At 30.9% G+C, this 16613-nt stretch overlaps 1 protein-coding gene across 5 annotated transcripts in view; it reads right to left on the minus strand.

The window, feature by feature from the left end:
* Window positions 1-333: 333 nt before the first annotated feature.
* The window catches only part of LOC114324164 (uncharacterized), a 95799-nt gene continuing 79519 nt past the window's right edge, over window positions 334-16613 (minus strand). For all 5 annotated transcript variants that reach the window (XM_028271915.2, XM_028271914.2, XM_028271912.2 and 2 more), the window contains exon 6: window positions 334-784. In XM_028271915.2, coding sequence (XP_028127716.1) covers window positions 771-784 — 14 coding nt within the window. In that variant the 3' untranslated portion in view covers window positions 334-770. The remainder of the gene's footprint in view (window positions 785-16613) is intronic.

Below are 16613 nucleotides of genomic sequence, written 5' to 3' on the forward strand. Positions count from 1 at the left end.
TCTACATACCATAATATGAATTGAAGTCAAATTTTATTAATGTAAAAATTGTTAAATCAAAATAACAATTTACTATTTTTTACCATTTTGTAAAATACAGGATGTTCATAAAAATAAACTTTAAAATGTAGGTGTAGACACTTACGTGATAGAATATAGTATAGGGCGTCAATAAGTTATTTAATCGATGACATACCATGACGCCACTTTTACTTATTCTCCCTAGGGAGTAAAAGTACTTTGTATTCCTAGGGAGAAAAAGTAGGACTGCCCCCTACAATGAGGCCAGGAAATGTATACTTTGGATAGAGGTAGGTAGAAAAAACAATAAAATCCACTGAATTAAATTTTTTTATTAATTGGTAAAGCTTTACATGATTACCAAAATTGAAACCAATCAAAAATAATATAATTTTTACAAATTCCTGCACTCTAGGACGTTCCTAAAATATAATGATGGAATGCGAGACACGCTTATAGTCAGCACCGATCGTCCCAAAGGATCATTTACAAAAAATTAAAGAAAACAGTGTATATGTTACATATTTTACATAAAATTAGGTGTTCTTAATATTACTTTGTATAATTTAAGGCACTTTGTAGTAAGTATGTGTATATAACTTATATTTTTTGTTAAAATGAACACTCGGTTGAAACATAGGTTTAAATAAGTGCAAACAGATGTTTCAATGCTTTTTTTGTTCAGTCAGTCGCTTGTGGTATACTGATTTTATGTTGACTCCTCGTTGTGTCATTCTTTTTTATTCCACTTAGTAAACGGCAGCTGCAAAAATAAAAAAAGATTAGTAAAGGAAATAACTCCAAACATAAAAAAACATCTAAAATATATTTGTAATTTTCTTGCAGAGATGCAACTTTTAATGCCACATTTTTTTTTTGTTCAATAACAATATGATATTAAAGAAAATATCAACATTTGAAAATAGGTATCTAAAGACAAGAATTAGTGTGGTATTGTAAAGTTAACACAAGTCATATTTTCAATAATTCTCAAAAAAATTACAAATAATATACCATCTTTTGAGCTTTTCAAAATTTCAGTTGTATCCAACGCTCATTTGGAAAACCTTTGTATAAAAAATCAGTTAAAATGCAACATACTATTGACAAATTCGACAAAAATACATAATTTTAATATCTGAAATAAAATCTACGTTTAATACAAATAATATTTTATGTAATAATAAGCGTTGTTTACAGTTTTAAGATTCAAATTTAGGTTTTATCATGTTTGACTATATCTAGGCATATTTTAACATAATTTTTGTAAGGTAAATACAAAATAACGTATTTTTTGACATTGTAATAATTAAAGTTTTGGATATTCCGCACTCATCAGGTAGATATGTAAAAAAAGGAACAAAAATTAAGGCTGCATTATTATTTAAAACAGTAGTAAAATATAAAATTTGGAATAGTTTTTTTCTGAAAGTTATCTTTACTTTAAAAATTGTCAAATATGATAAAACGATTTTTAATACATGGAAAATATTAATTTATTGTCTGACTACTTTATCTATACCATAGACAGATTAATAGCGAAAAAAGTACAAGTTTAAAATATTAGTTATATTACATAATAGTATGTTTCACCTGAACATTAATCACAGTTTTTGACCAAGAATTAACAATTTTTAATAATGACAAAGCTGCTTCTAAATGTCACACTATCGTTGCTGTGTAAGAGCGGCTTCAAACTTATGAAATTTGTTATATTTTATACAAATAAAATAACATATATTTCAAAACTTTATAAAATTCGACAATAAACAAGAAATACGTTGGGTAGATGTAAATTTTAGTAATGTTTAACCGTTTAAATGTTCAGGCATGTTGTTTTAAAAGTCTCTAGTTTCCCTAAGTTAAATAACATTCAGTCCAAAAACTACTGACTACTGGCTATAGGCTATACTATAGAGTGGGACAAAAATATTTAAGATACAAAATCTAAAAAACGAGTTTGAAATTTTTTTAATATCTATTGCTAAATTGCGCTAAAAAATATAAAAATCAAAGATTTACCAAAAATAACCATCCGTTTTAAAAATCTGGAAAAGTCGGGGGAAAATCTGGGAAGATTAGCGTTTTAAATTTGATTTGCAATAAAAAATATATCAAAAAAATATCCCACCAAAAAATAACAATATCAAGGTTAAATTTCCCAAAAATCATAAGAAGCTTCTACAAAGACATCTTTTAAAAAAGAAGAAAGGAAGACAGGATTTGTCCTCCGCAATACTGCATCTTCATTTAACTATTTAACACTAATGCTCTTTCTCAAAGTGCCATACTCAATTTTGGAAGTGAGCACCCGTCTGCAGATATCTGTGATATAGTGTATATAGATACACGGACCTTATAGTTTAACGTTAGGTATATCCGAACGACTAGTGTAAGTGTAGAGGACCTAGACTATCAGATAACATAGATTTATAGACATATTACAACATCACGATTTGTCAAAGCCCTCGAAGCGGCGACCTAAATAATCCTTTTTGACTTTTGTAGCGAGGATCGAACTCAAATCATTTGGCACAAAATGCGGACACACTCACCTCTGAGTTACCTAGGCCCCCTAGGATATCCTTCACATTATATGAAATTTAATAGTTAATTAAACATATTCATCACTTTATAATAAGGTATGTCTCAAATGGATTATAAACCAAAGTTCTTATTTATATACAGTTTTATCCTTGTGTAAAACTGTATAACTGAATAATTTAATTTATTTTCCTATTCCTCATAAACTTAACAAGCTTATATCTACGTTCCCCTGTCTCTTCCATTTTTTACTAAATACATTAAAGTTTAGTTAAACATAAAATAGAAGAATAGAACCCATACCAAGAAAAAGAAAACAAAACCGAACAAAGCTTCAACTTGTCTGTCTATGCTCCTATGCTTATGTATGAATTTAGGAAGCAAGAAACTGATAATTATCGGAGGAACGGTTAAAAATAGAGGTAAAAACCACTTATTATTTAAAAGTTTTAAAATCCCAACCAGCAGGAAGACCTGCTATGAGATGGAAAACTTACATAGGAAATTCTATGATAGATATAGACCTCAAAGATGGCCACTGAGAACACAGAGTGCTGTGAAGGACGAACACAGCAAACTCATAATGGGAAAAGGCCGAGGAAAAAGAAAATTCCAATCATTAAAACACTTAAGTATGAGTATCTGTACCGACTGTATCGATATTATTACAAATTGAGAGTAAAGTTACATCGGATGTAGCTAGTTTTACACTTCTTGGTGACCACAACATGGCCTTTGTATGGCTTTTGTAGCATGAAAAGATTTAGTACATAATATGTCTCTTATTACCATAAACTGCTTACTACACTTCGATCATACTAATTTTACGTCAGAGCGAGAACATGATTCCAAAAGTTACAATAATAATGTTTTTTCATACTGAACAGAGATAGCTAATTTTTTACCGTAAATTGATTAATTAGGTTAGATTATGTTCAATATTAGTATAGATTATGTTCAATATAGTGGGCGTTTAACTATCCCTCCATTCGACCGAAGAGGTCTATCGTGTTAAAGTTATATATTCAGCTCAGACTTAGACTCAGACAAACTAGCCCTAGTTGACACTTCTACAAAGTCGTAGGGCTGGAGTTGATGATGCTCAAATGTATTGAGCATTATACTCTCCAACCCTGAGAAGTTGCACAGAAAGTGCAACTGTAATGCAAGTTATTTATCCGTTTCACCCAGTTGAGTATCTTTCTTTTGGCTGTGTTTCTTGCTACGCCAACGACAGGGTCTGACTCTATGTATGTTGATTTTGCCACTATCGTCCCAAGCAGGTCTACTTTTTCATTCCTTTCAATACCAGTGTGCCCAGGCATCCTTAGTAAATTTACTTTGTTACTTTTTCCGATCCGAATCAGATTCTGAAGACAGTTCCAAACTAACAAAGTCAATTTTATGCGATTCTAGTGCCTTTAATGCGAAATGGCTATCTAATATAATTTTTATAGAGCCATGTCTACATTTTCTCTTTATTAATTTACGCAGGCACACATCTCTACAGCAAAAATTCCTGCTTGGAAGATAGTGGAGTGATTATCTTAGCTTTCCTCCTTTGTTTTCCTGAAAGCCATCTGAGAGATTTTAGAGGCATCTGTTTACCAGCAAAAATTGCTTACTTAACTTACATCACACTAATTGTATGCCAAAGTAGACATTTAAAACAAAACGCTTCCTATAGTTAGCATCATGTGAGTAACAGGAAAATCTACCACCATCACTTTTGTTTTCTGCTTGAAGTATACAATTTTCTTTCCACTAATTTCATTTACCCTACTTCTTAAGTCTTAAACTAGAAATTAAATAGATTGGTCATTGCAATAGGTCCCATTATAGGGGTCTAGGACGTTTCATCGCCGCCAGTTCATCGCCGCCGTTTCGATGCCGCCAGTTCATCGCCTGCCGATTCATCGCCGGCCGATTCAGCGCCGGCCGATTCATCGCGTCAGTTAATCGTTATCTGATATAATGCCTATATTTTCGACAGTTACATTTAATATTTATTTTTAATATTAATTAGGAATTCTAGGAAATGCGAGATATGACCATTCCCGTTGCCATACTTAATCTTTTAATAGACTTTTAAACTTTTATAATATAAAATATATTATAATGATAATCTTTTAAATTTCACGGTCAACATTTCCAACCAAGAGAAACTGTTTCTTAAATTCGAAAAGAACCCAAAATTTCTGTACAAAAATTTAGGGGAAGTAGAACAGTAGGTAAATATAAAAATATTTTTTATCTTTTTAATTGTCATAAGTTTTGAACTGAATTTAACGTCGTGTCGTGTCATCTCCCATAATACAAAATGAACTGACTTATACGTCGTGTCGTGTCATTTCCCATAATACAAAATGAACTGGCGATGAAACGGACGGCGATGAAACGGACGGCGATGAAATGGACTGGCGATGAACCGGCGGCATCGAAACTGCGGCGATGAACCGGCGGCGATGAAACGTCCCATTCCGCATTATAGGTATTGTTCAATTTTTTACATGCAAAATATAATATTTTATTTTTTACTGTATTAAACCCATAATTACAATCCTTAATTTTAAATAATTTCTAAGCCAACACTGAATAATAGTTTCATCCCTAACCTAATACAAAAAATTTTGATGAGACATGTTATGAACTGAAAACGCAGATACCCTTTCTTATGTTACCCGCTGAAGGATAAAGACTCCTTTGGGTTAGCTTTCGTTGGCAACACATCTATCTCACTACACGAACCTTTCTCTGGGTTCAACTATTAATGCGAACCTTTCTCTGGGTTCAAATATTATCACGAACCTTTCTCTGGGTTAGATTACCGCTGAAAAACGCTTTCTCTCTCTGCGCAATAGTCTAAGACGATAATCAGACATAAGCAAACTCCTAATCCGCTAAAACAATTAAACCTCGCACAAGAAGCAACCGCGTATGAAACCGGCATATGTGTTCGGGTGACAGACGCGGGCGAGCAGTGACCAAACAGTGACTTGGGTAAGATTTTGTATAAACTTATAATATTGTCTATATCGTCACAATCCCTCTCTAAATTCTACTTTAACCAGCCACCTAAAAACATACAGTTCACACAACTGTGAAATTATATGAATAATTTCATATATATGTAGGTACGTGCCTTAATTGTACAGGTGTGGAGATTATCATCGCAAACAACAACTCCGAAACTTGGTTATTCCGAGAATTAGATCACTGTTCTTCTAGAAAATGCAAATATCTTATAGGGAATGTAATATTATAAAAGTTAACGACAATAATATGTGTAGTTGAACAAACGCATTGTTTGATGTATGTGTGTAGCTTGTTACAATTTTTGGAAAATTACCTCAAATACACAAATTAAAAAACATCTTACATTTTATCAAAAATTTTTATCAAATACAATATTTTTTTTTCTGACAAATGGCTTTGGCAGAGCCAATTAGCCAGAATAAGATATTTAAAAAAATCCGCAAACTATTATAAAAAAAAACCTAACAAAAATTTACCACTGTAATTAATAAATATCGAGAATTAACCAAAATTACTAAATTGAGATTATTATCTAATGTTTCGACTTCCAAACTGAATGCCAATCCATCAAATAAATTAGTTCGAATTTAAAAATTATGGTTAGCTAGCAATATAGATTAATTAATTACTATCCTACATTCATTCCCAAGATAAGCACATGGTCAAACCCATTACTGCGTGTGTCGTGACATCGAAGCTTGTCATTTGTTAGAAATTAATTTCCAACCAATGACAAGCATCGAAGACATGACACACTCACAGATGGGTGTGACCTCGAGCTTATCTTGGGAATGAACGTAGTGTAATATTTGTTTATATAGAGGTACGTATAGATATGCGCGCCGTGTGTGCGCTATGCGCTCGTCGGTCCGTTAGATTAGTATGCGTTAGTACGTGCTTTCAAGTGGCACACAAACGGTGCGCACACGATCCAATTTCTGTCGGCGCCACGAACGCACGGCGCACACACGCGCGAAGTGCGCGGCGCGCATATCTATACATACTTTTATGTTTTTAATTTAAACACAAAATGTGAACCCTTTATTAGTACATTTATTCAAGCAATTCACGTCGCAATTATAAATGCCTTCATGGATTTGTTTGAAATTTTGACAGTAGCTCAAAAATGATGCAAATAAAAACCTGACTTGGTGCCAATGTATGCTTCCACCCCGGGGGCGAATGCCAACCTTTCTCGGGGGTGGATATTTAAAATTTCAAAATGACACCAAGAATCGATAGAGAATTGAATTTTATGAAGAAAATGTAGAATATAATTTTTTACTTAAGTTCTGAGTTGTTCGCTATTGAAATTCCAAAAAAAAAACACGTTTCAATAGTTCTTAGCGAATAACTCGAAAATTACGCATTTTCAGGGGAAAATTATCCTTAAAATTGAAGCTTGAAAAAATACAGAAACCAGTCAGTTTTAATTTTATTGTTTAGATAACATTAAGCAACTTATGAGTCATTGAAAACGAATTTTTTGTTTTTCGTAAATTTATGCAAAGATTTGAGCTCAAATAACGGAAAAATGATTAATTTTTCATAGAAAATGGTAATAAACATTTTTAAAGTACTTTTTTAGACCTTCAAAAAAAGCTTTGATAATAGCCTCTAGCATGAAAATTAAGGAAGTTATGATGAAAATTAGTCAAATACCTTGAATTTATAAAAAACAAATTACGGTAAAATGTATTAGTCCTGTCGCCAGGGGGGGTACAACGGCCTCGTTAATTCAGATGGACTTACTCAAGTTTTTTTTATGTATTTTGACCCGTAGAACACGAATTTTTTGGGTAACAGTTGATCCGGATGTCGATAAGATTGTTATAGACCAAGAACTTGAGGAATCAAATAACAGCGATTTTTGGCAAAACAAAACAATATTTTGTATTTTGTGGGCCATTTTAAGTAAAAAATATTTCTACAAGTTTTTTCGTAGGATGCACAGTTTTCGAGATAAACGCGGTTGAACTTTAAAAAAATCGAAAAATTGCAATTTTTGAACCCGAATAACTTTTGATTAAAAAATAAAATAGCAAGTCTGTTTACCGCATTTGAAAGTTTAAGTCAAATTATATCGGTTTTGATTATTTGCATTGGTAAAAATTTATTTTTTTATTGTTTAACAAAGCTATAAACACGTAGGGTTTCCCGTGCTTTTACATGCGTTTTAACGCATGTAATGTAGAAATAGTCTTGATTGCACTAGTACCTATTCTACCTACTCGTTCGATTTTAAATGAGAAATCATAGAAACATCACTCACGCACTAGTTGTTTTTAGCTTTGTTTAACAATAACACAATAAATTTTTAGCAATGCAAATAATCAAAACCGACATAATTTGACTTGAACTTTCAAAGGCGCTAAGCAGAATTGCTATTTTATTTTTTAATCAAAAGTTATTCGGGTTTAAAAATTGCAGTTTTTCGATTTTTTGAAAGTTCAACCGCGTTTATCTCGAAAACTGTGCATCCTACTAAAAAACTTGTAGAAATATTTTTTGCTTAAAATGACCCAAAAAATACAAAATATTGTTTTGTTTTGCCAAAAATCGCTGTTATTTGATTCCTCAAGTTCTTGGTCTATAACAATCTTATCGACATCCGGATCAACTGTTAGCCAAAAAATTCGTGTTCTACGGGTCAAAATACATAAAAAAAACTTGGGTAAGTCCATCTGAATTAACGAGGCCGTTGTACCCCCCCTGGCGACAGGACTATATGCCATGTGCGTCAAAATGAATATTAATCGTAGCCCATGTAAAATTAACTTTATTTATGTTCCGACAACACGTTCCAAAATTTTGAATTATTTAGAGCAATTACATTTTGAAAAAACTTGTTTTAAGTAATTTTTTTTTTCTCCATTTTCCAAAAAATACATTATTTTTTCAAAATATCTCAAAAACTATTGGATTTATGAAAAGTGTCCTGACCAAAAATTTAGCTTTTTTTTGCTGAAAATTTTGATTTTCTTTATAACTCACGTAACTTAAAAATTAAGCGAGATATAAGCGTTTAAAGTATTGATTTCAATGCAAAGGGAGCGTCTTTTAGCCATTTAACATTAAAATTATCTGAACAAAAGGGTCTAGAAAGATTGCAACCCTCATGATCTTATGAAAGTACCTACAAAATTATGTGAGAGTGAATGCAAAAATCTTAAAGGGAAGCCGAGTTATTGTTAAAAAACCAAATAAATTTTTCTAGAGATAATGTTTGAAAATTACGGAGCGTCTGAATTTTGATGTTTTTGGAGTATTAATTCTTTATACATGCAGTGTCTGCTTTGTATTTGCATATCGGGCAACAAAACTGTCAATTTTGCTGATTGGGGATAGACAAACGTGAATTGGCACCTTGGCAACAAACAAAATAACGGATATTTCTGCACCAGAAGAACTACTTAAAATGATATTTTGCAATTGCAAAAAAGGATGTGGGTCAACTTTTGGGTGTCGCAAACTTGGATTATATTGCATTTAATCATACGGTTCTTGCTCTGGTGATAGCTGCCAAAATTGTCCTCCTGTCGACCAAGAGGAAAAGGAAGTTGATGCAGAAGAAAAAGACGAATTTGGAAGTTGAAGTTAAATTATCGATATATACTTTAAAAATCATATGCATTTTATACTTAATTTAAGGTTGTAAAATAAATATTTTTCTTTATCATCAAAATGTGAAGTTTAAAAAGTTTAATTTCCCTCAAACGTATATTTTTATGGGACACAAATTTTATAAATATATCATGATATCATAAGAAACAATAATTAATTTTCCTTGTCTTAACGAATTCCATTACTTCAAGCTTTCAAATAGATTTTTTCCCTAATTTTTATGATAAGGTGTAGTTTTTAGTGGTTGATTCAAATTAAAACTTGTATGTATCAGGTTTTTTATATTTAAATAATATATATATTTTCTATTTAAGATCAAAAATAAAATGATTTCATAATCTCAGCCAATTTTTAAATAAATAGAAACAGAAAAAGACTGTTTGACTTGTACACACTTCTATATAAATCAGTAACAGCTGTTGATTGTAAAAATGGTAGTCATTTTTTAAAATACATTAAATGTGAATATTTTATACATAAAGGTTACCCTGACCGGTGGTTAGATCCCTGGGTTAATTTTTAATATGAGAATGTGTTTGTTCAAAGTTTTCTCTTCATTTGAGGTAGTTACAATTATAAGACGATAGCTCTGATGATGGCATTAAAAATGCTGAAAGTACTTAGCTGATTTTAATAAATTTATTTACACACTATCAGTCTTTGAAAACATACACCAGTTCCCGTTTTGATTTAATTTTTAAATAACTGTATTAGGGGTAGTTTTTAAGGGTAGTTACATACTCGTATAAAAATATCGAACTATTAGTTACATTGTAAAAAAACAACAAAAATTTAACATGTTTAAACATATTGATGTGTCTATAACTGCTTCCATTTATTAATTTTCAATTTTTTCCCAAGTTTCATTCTTAGGGGTGGTTTTTGGTGGTTGCATTATGAAAAAAATTAAGTGTCAGATTTCTTGTACTTGATGGAAAGAAATTCTCCCATTACGATCCAAAGTAAAAAAAAATTTATGTGTCTTTACCATATTTTTGAAATAATCTTTTTATGAGGGGTTGTTTTTAAGGGTTGGTGAGCTGTAAAATATCAAAATATTAAAGTCATGATTTAAAATAATCAACATTTAACATATTTGAACATAATTATAGGCCATTACTGCTATAATTCATTAGTTTTCAATGTATTGGAGTAAGGGGTAGTTTTCACCCCTTAAAATTAAAAAGCATACTTAACAACTAAGTCAGGTTTGAAGAGGAGGGTAAAATAACCTTAATTTCAAATTTTCAAGAAGATCGATGAAGGCAATTAGAATTGCGAGGTTTGGATTTATTTTAAGCTTGAATGATTGTACTATATACAATATACAGGGTGTAACAAAAATACAGGTCATAAATTAAATCACATATTTTGGGACCAAAAATAGTTCGAATGAACCTAACTTACCTTAGTACAAATATGCACAGAAAAAAAGTTATAGCCCTTTGAAGTTACAAAATGAAAATCGATTTTTTCGAATATATCGAAAACTATTAGAGATTTTTTATTGAAAATGGATATGTGGCATTCTTGTGACAGGTACATCTTAAAGAAAAATTATAGTGAAATTTGTGCTCCCCATAAAAATTTTATGGGGGTTTTGTTCCCTTAAACCCCCCAAACTTTTCTGTACGTTCCAATTAAATTATTATTGTGATACCATTAGTTAAATTCAATATTTTTAAAACTTTTTTGGCTCCTATTATTTTTTCGATAAGGCAGTTTTTATCTAGTTGCGGCTTCTTTTTTAATATGTTTACATAAAAATTTTATGGGGGTTTTGTTCCTTTAAACCCCCCAAATGTTTGTGTACGCTCCAATTAAACTATCACTGCGATACCACTAGTTAAACAAAATGTTTTTAAAACTTTTTTGCCTCTTTGTATTTTTTCGAGAAGGCACCTTTTATCGAGATATGGCTTCTTTTTTAGTACGGTTCAAAATATACCTAAAAATGTAAATCATACATAAATTTTCATATTATTACCAAGGCTCCATAATCGTACTTAACCATATACAAATATGTCGTGCATTTGACAAATATTCAAAATATCTCGATAAAAACTGACTTTTCGAAAAAGTACTAAGAGCCAAAAAAGATTTAGAAATATTGTGTTTAAGTAATGGTACTACAATAATAATTTAATTGGAACGTACACAAAAGTTTGGGGGGGTTTAAACGAACTAAACCCCCATAAAATTTTTATAGGGTGTCCAAATTTCACTATAATTTTTTCTTAAGATGCTGCTGTCATAAGAATGCCATATGTCCATTTTCAATAAAGAATCCTTAATAGTTTTCGATATATTGAAAAAAATCGATTTTCATTTTGTAACTTCAAAGGGTTGTAACTTTTTTTATATGCACATTTGTACTAAGGTAAGTTAGGTTCAATCAAACTATTTTTGGTCCCAGAATATGTGATTAAATTTATGACCTGTATTTTCGTTACACCCTGTATATTATATTTACATTTTTGCAAATACATAATATTTGGTATTGTTAATTTGATACGAAATTAAATCCAAAATGTTTCATATAAAATAAACGCTTTTAGCAGGTAATTAAGGTGAAACAGTAGCGAAAACGCGTTCCAAGATTGCGGCTGTAATTTTGAATATTTTTTCGAGATATTTGGCACACGAAATTACTCTGTAATTAAATACAATATTAAAAAAACGAGCCTGTACCGCCATTAAGAAGAACAAAAAAATACACTTTCTTCAAATAAACTTTTTTATCCGATGCCTAGATTTTGTGTCATTTTGGAACTACTAATGAAATAAAAAATTTTAGTAGTTCCAAAATGACACAAAATCTAGGCATCGGATAAAAAAATTATTTGAAGAAAGTGTATTTTTTTGTTCTTCTTAATGGCGGTATAGGCTCGTTTTTTTAATATTGTATTTAATTATAGAGTAATCTCCACATATTAATATATTTTTCAAATTGGGCTCTGTACCGCCATTCTTTATTATATTACGAATACGTGTGCCCATTATCTCGAAAAAATATTCTAAATTACAGCCGCAATCTTGGAACGTGTTTTTGCTACCTGTTGGTCGCTACTGTTTCCTCTTAATATTACCTGGAAGAAAAAGTAGACAGTAGTCATACCCGATTACAAGAAATAAAAAAATAATTTGTCTGGCCATCACCAATGTGATATTTTACCAAAGTTATATAAAACATCGTAATTTTAAGAACATGTGGTTACATGTATTAATATAAAGGATGTCCACAAAAATGTTCTTTTCAAAACAAAACTACTAATTCTGGAACTCATTTTATGTGGATTTAACGTAAATCTTATCCAAAAATGCTTTCTAAGGAAGTAATTATATCAAGTTCAAATTAATATTATACACCTTTACAAACAATACCAAAAGTTTTTTCATATATATTTACAAAAAATTTTCTGTATTTTTTATTGTTACAAATGAATGAAGTATGTTAAAGTAAGTAAAAAAAGCTTTTAATTTTTAACATAGCGTTACTGCGTTTTAATTTTTCTGATGTGGCATTCACTGTTAGTCTAAGAGCTAGTGAACCCTCCGACTAACAGTCGTCCTGTAAGGCTAGAAATTTGTCTAGTGATTATTCATAGCACACCAAGGCTAAAAACCATAACCTGGCAGGCATCAGCCGTGCACGTGTATCTACCAGGTGAATCGAAATGTGCATAGTTTAGGGGTAAAATAAACTTTCTCCTCTAAGGTTTAAATTCAAGTATGTGTTTGAGTAAGTCATTTAGAAGAAATGTGTACAATGACAGGCGATTCTGAAGAGCATAAGACCTTGCCAGGCGAGGGGAAAGATTAGGGGTTTTTCCTAAAATTATTTTTTTTTGCATCGAACAAATTTTTTTTAGGTTTTTTGAATCATTCCAAACAGAAAAGGTCTTTAGTGATTTTTCTCTTAAGATAATAGTTTTTGTTATATAAGCGATTGAAAATTTTGAAAATTGCGAAATCGGCCATTTTTAACCCTAAATCGGACATTTATCTAAAAATTTCAATGTTGCCAAGGTACGTAGATATTCTTTAAACATTGATTGATGAAATCCCGAAGAGTTTTTGCAATAAAATATCGAAAACCCCCTTGTTTTTTTAATTGCTAATCAAGCGAGCGCGACACTGTAGTATAAGTGAGGATGTTTGAGTTTGCATAAATTCATTATCTCCAGAATGGGCAAATTTCAAGAGAAATCCTCAGCCAGGTCGATTTTTTATTTTTGAATTAGGACTTTTTGGCGTATATATAATACTAGTGACGTCATCCATCTGGGCGTGATGACGTAATCGATGATTTTTTTAAATAGGAGTAGGGGTTGTGTGATAGCTCATCTGAAAGGTTATTTAATTCTCTATTCAGTAATATAAACAATATAAACATATAAACAGTTAACCTAATTATTTATACAGGGTGTACAATAAAATTTTTTCTTCTATTTGTCAAATTTAATCAAAGTTAATTTAATAAAAAAAAATTTTTGTACAGCCTGTATAAATAATTATGTTAATGTCTATATTAGTGAATAGTGAATTAAATAACCTTTCAAATGAGCTATCACAAAACCCCTACTCTCATTTAAAAAAATCATCGATTACATCATTCCGCTCAGATGGATGACGTTACTAGTATTATATATATATATATATATATATATATATATATATATATATATGATATATATATATATATATATATATATATATATATATATATATATATATATATATATGCCAAAAAAGTCCTAATTTAAAAATAAAAATCGACCTGTCTGAGGATTTCTCTTGAAATTGGCCCATTCTCGAGATAATGAATTTATGCCAACTCAAACGTCCTCACTTATACTACAGTGTCGCGCCCGCTTGATTAGCAATTAAAAAACAAAGGGGGTTTCCGATATTGTATTGCAAAAAACTTTTTGAGATTTCATCAATCAATGTTTAAAGAATATGTACATACCTTGGCAACTTTGAAATTTTTAGGTAAATGTCCGATTTAGGGTTACAAATGGCCGATTTCGCAATCTTCAAAATTTTCAATCGCTTATATAACAAAAACTATTAACTTAAGAGAAAAATCACTAAAGACCTTTTCTGTTTGTAATGATCCATAAAAATCTAAAAAAAATTTGTTCGATGCAAAAAAAATAATTTTAGGAAAAACCCCTTATCTTTCCCCTCGCCTGGCAAGGTCTTATGCCCTTTAGAATCGCCTTTCATTGTACACATTTCTTCCAAATGACTTACTCAAACCATTACTTAAATTTAAACCTTACAGGGGAAAGTTTATTTTACATCCAAACTATGCACTTTTTGACTCACCTGGTAGATACACGTGCACCGCTGATGCCTGCCAGGTCATGGTTTTTAGCCTTGGTGTGCTATGAATTATCACTAGACAAATTTCTAGCCTTACAGGACGACCGTTAGTCGGAGGGTTCACTAGCTCTTAGACTATAATTCTGGAACTCATTTTATGTGGATTTAACGTAAATCTTATCCAAAAATGCTTTCTAAGGAAGTAATTATATCAAGTTCAAATTAATATTATACACCTTTACAAACAATACCAAAAGTTTTTTCATATATATTTACATAAAATTTTCTGTATTTTTTATTGTTAAAAATGAATGAAGTATGTTAAAGTAAGTAAAAAAAGCTTGTAATTTTTAACATAGCGTTACTGCGTTTAGTCCAGTCGGGTTAGACGGTTAGACGAATAACAGGCCTAACCTTGCATTAGGAGCTGCCCCAAATTTTATTTTTTAATCTTTAGGGGGCTCAATAGTAGTGTAAATTTAAAATCTCGACTGAATTCCGCCATTGCTTTAGCCGCCATCTTGATTTTAAACGAGAACCGTTTTTGCTCAATATCTCCGCCATTTTTAACTTTTCAACAAAAAGTATAACAACCAAAATTGTTGAAAATGTAATTTTCCATCATTTCTATTTTCACAATTTTTTCGTGCCATCGATATTTTCCGAGTTATAGCGGAAAATAGTGACAGTTATACATAAAAATAGAGCATAATTATTGAATTATCTCGTTTATTGTTAGCTTTACGACAAAAATGTCCCTATACAAAAATATTCTACACAATTTTAGTTTCTCATTTTTTTGCTAAAGTTAATATTTAAGGTAGTATGTATGCGATAATGGCGCGAGCGTAAGACCTGATTGATTTTGTAGCAAATGTTTTTGTTCAATATCTACGCCATTTTCAACTTACATTTTTCCAAATATGATTTCCTACAATTTCTTTTTAACAATTTTTTTCATGCGGTTGATGTTTTACGAGATAAGTGGGAAAATAGTAAAAAGTGGTGAGGGGAGCATAATTACTGAATTGAATCTTTTTTTCCAAGCTGCCCCAAATTTTATAATTCTATCCTTTAGGGGAGATCAATAGTAGTGTAAATTTAAAATCTCGACTGAATTCCGCGGTTGCATTAGCCGCCATATTGGTTTTAAAGGAGAACCGTTGTTGCTTAATATCTCCACCATTTTCAACTTTTCGACAAAAACGGTAGGAACTAAAATTGTTGAAAACGCAATTTTCTACAATTTCTTTTCCACAATTTTTTTATGCGATCAATATTCTCCGAGTTAAGAAGGAAAATAGTGGAAGCGGAGGGGAAGCATAATTATTGAATTGTCTCATTTATTATTAACTTTACGACATAATTGTACATAAACAAAAATAAAGAGAATTATATTTTATACAATTTTTGAAACTTCCAATGAAACCAACCAAACTAAGTACATAAAAGACATAAATAATAACTTATATGCATTAAGTTCATTTAATTTTATTAAATAGCGGGTTTTATTGGTTGAATTTGTCTGTCGATAATTAAGTTTCATGTCAGCTAACATATTTTAATATTTCAACAACTTTTCTTTAATATTGGACCCCGTTAGGGGGACTTTTCCTATTCCCCCCCTCTTAGACCCGCCACTAGTTCTCTAGAAAAATTGTAGTAAATCGTAATTGCAACAATTTCAGTCCTTACACTTTTTGTCGAAAAGTTGAAAATGGGGAAAATATTGAACAAAAACAATTGCTTGAAAATCAATCAGGTCTTACGCTCGCGCCTTTACCGCATACGTACTACCTTAAATATTTATTTTAACAAAAAAATGAAAGACATCAAAATTGTACAAAATTTAATTCTCTTCATTTTTGTATAGGTTAAAATTTGTTGTAAAAGTAATAATAAACGAGATAATTCAATAAATCAATAATTATGCTTTGACTGTCACTGTTTTCCCCCTTCTTCTTAACGTGCCCTATCAAGCCCCCTTGACGTTGGCGATTAACATGGCGAAACTGTCTCTGTCTCGAGCTATTCTAAATAGGTGTTCTGCTTTTTTT

This window comes from Diabrotica virgifera, chromosome 1 (genome assembly GCF_917563875.1).
Source record: "Diabrotica virgifera virgifera chromosome 1, PGI_DIABVI_V3a".
NCBI classification, from domain to species: domain Eukaryota; kingdom Metazoa; phylum Arthropoda; class Insecta; order Coleoptera; family Chrysomelidae; genus Diabrotica; species Diabrotica virgifera.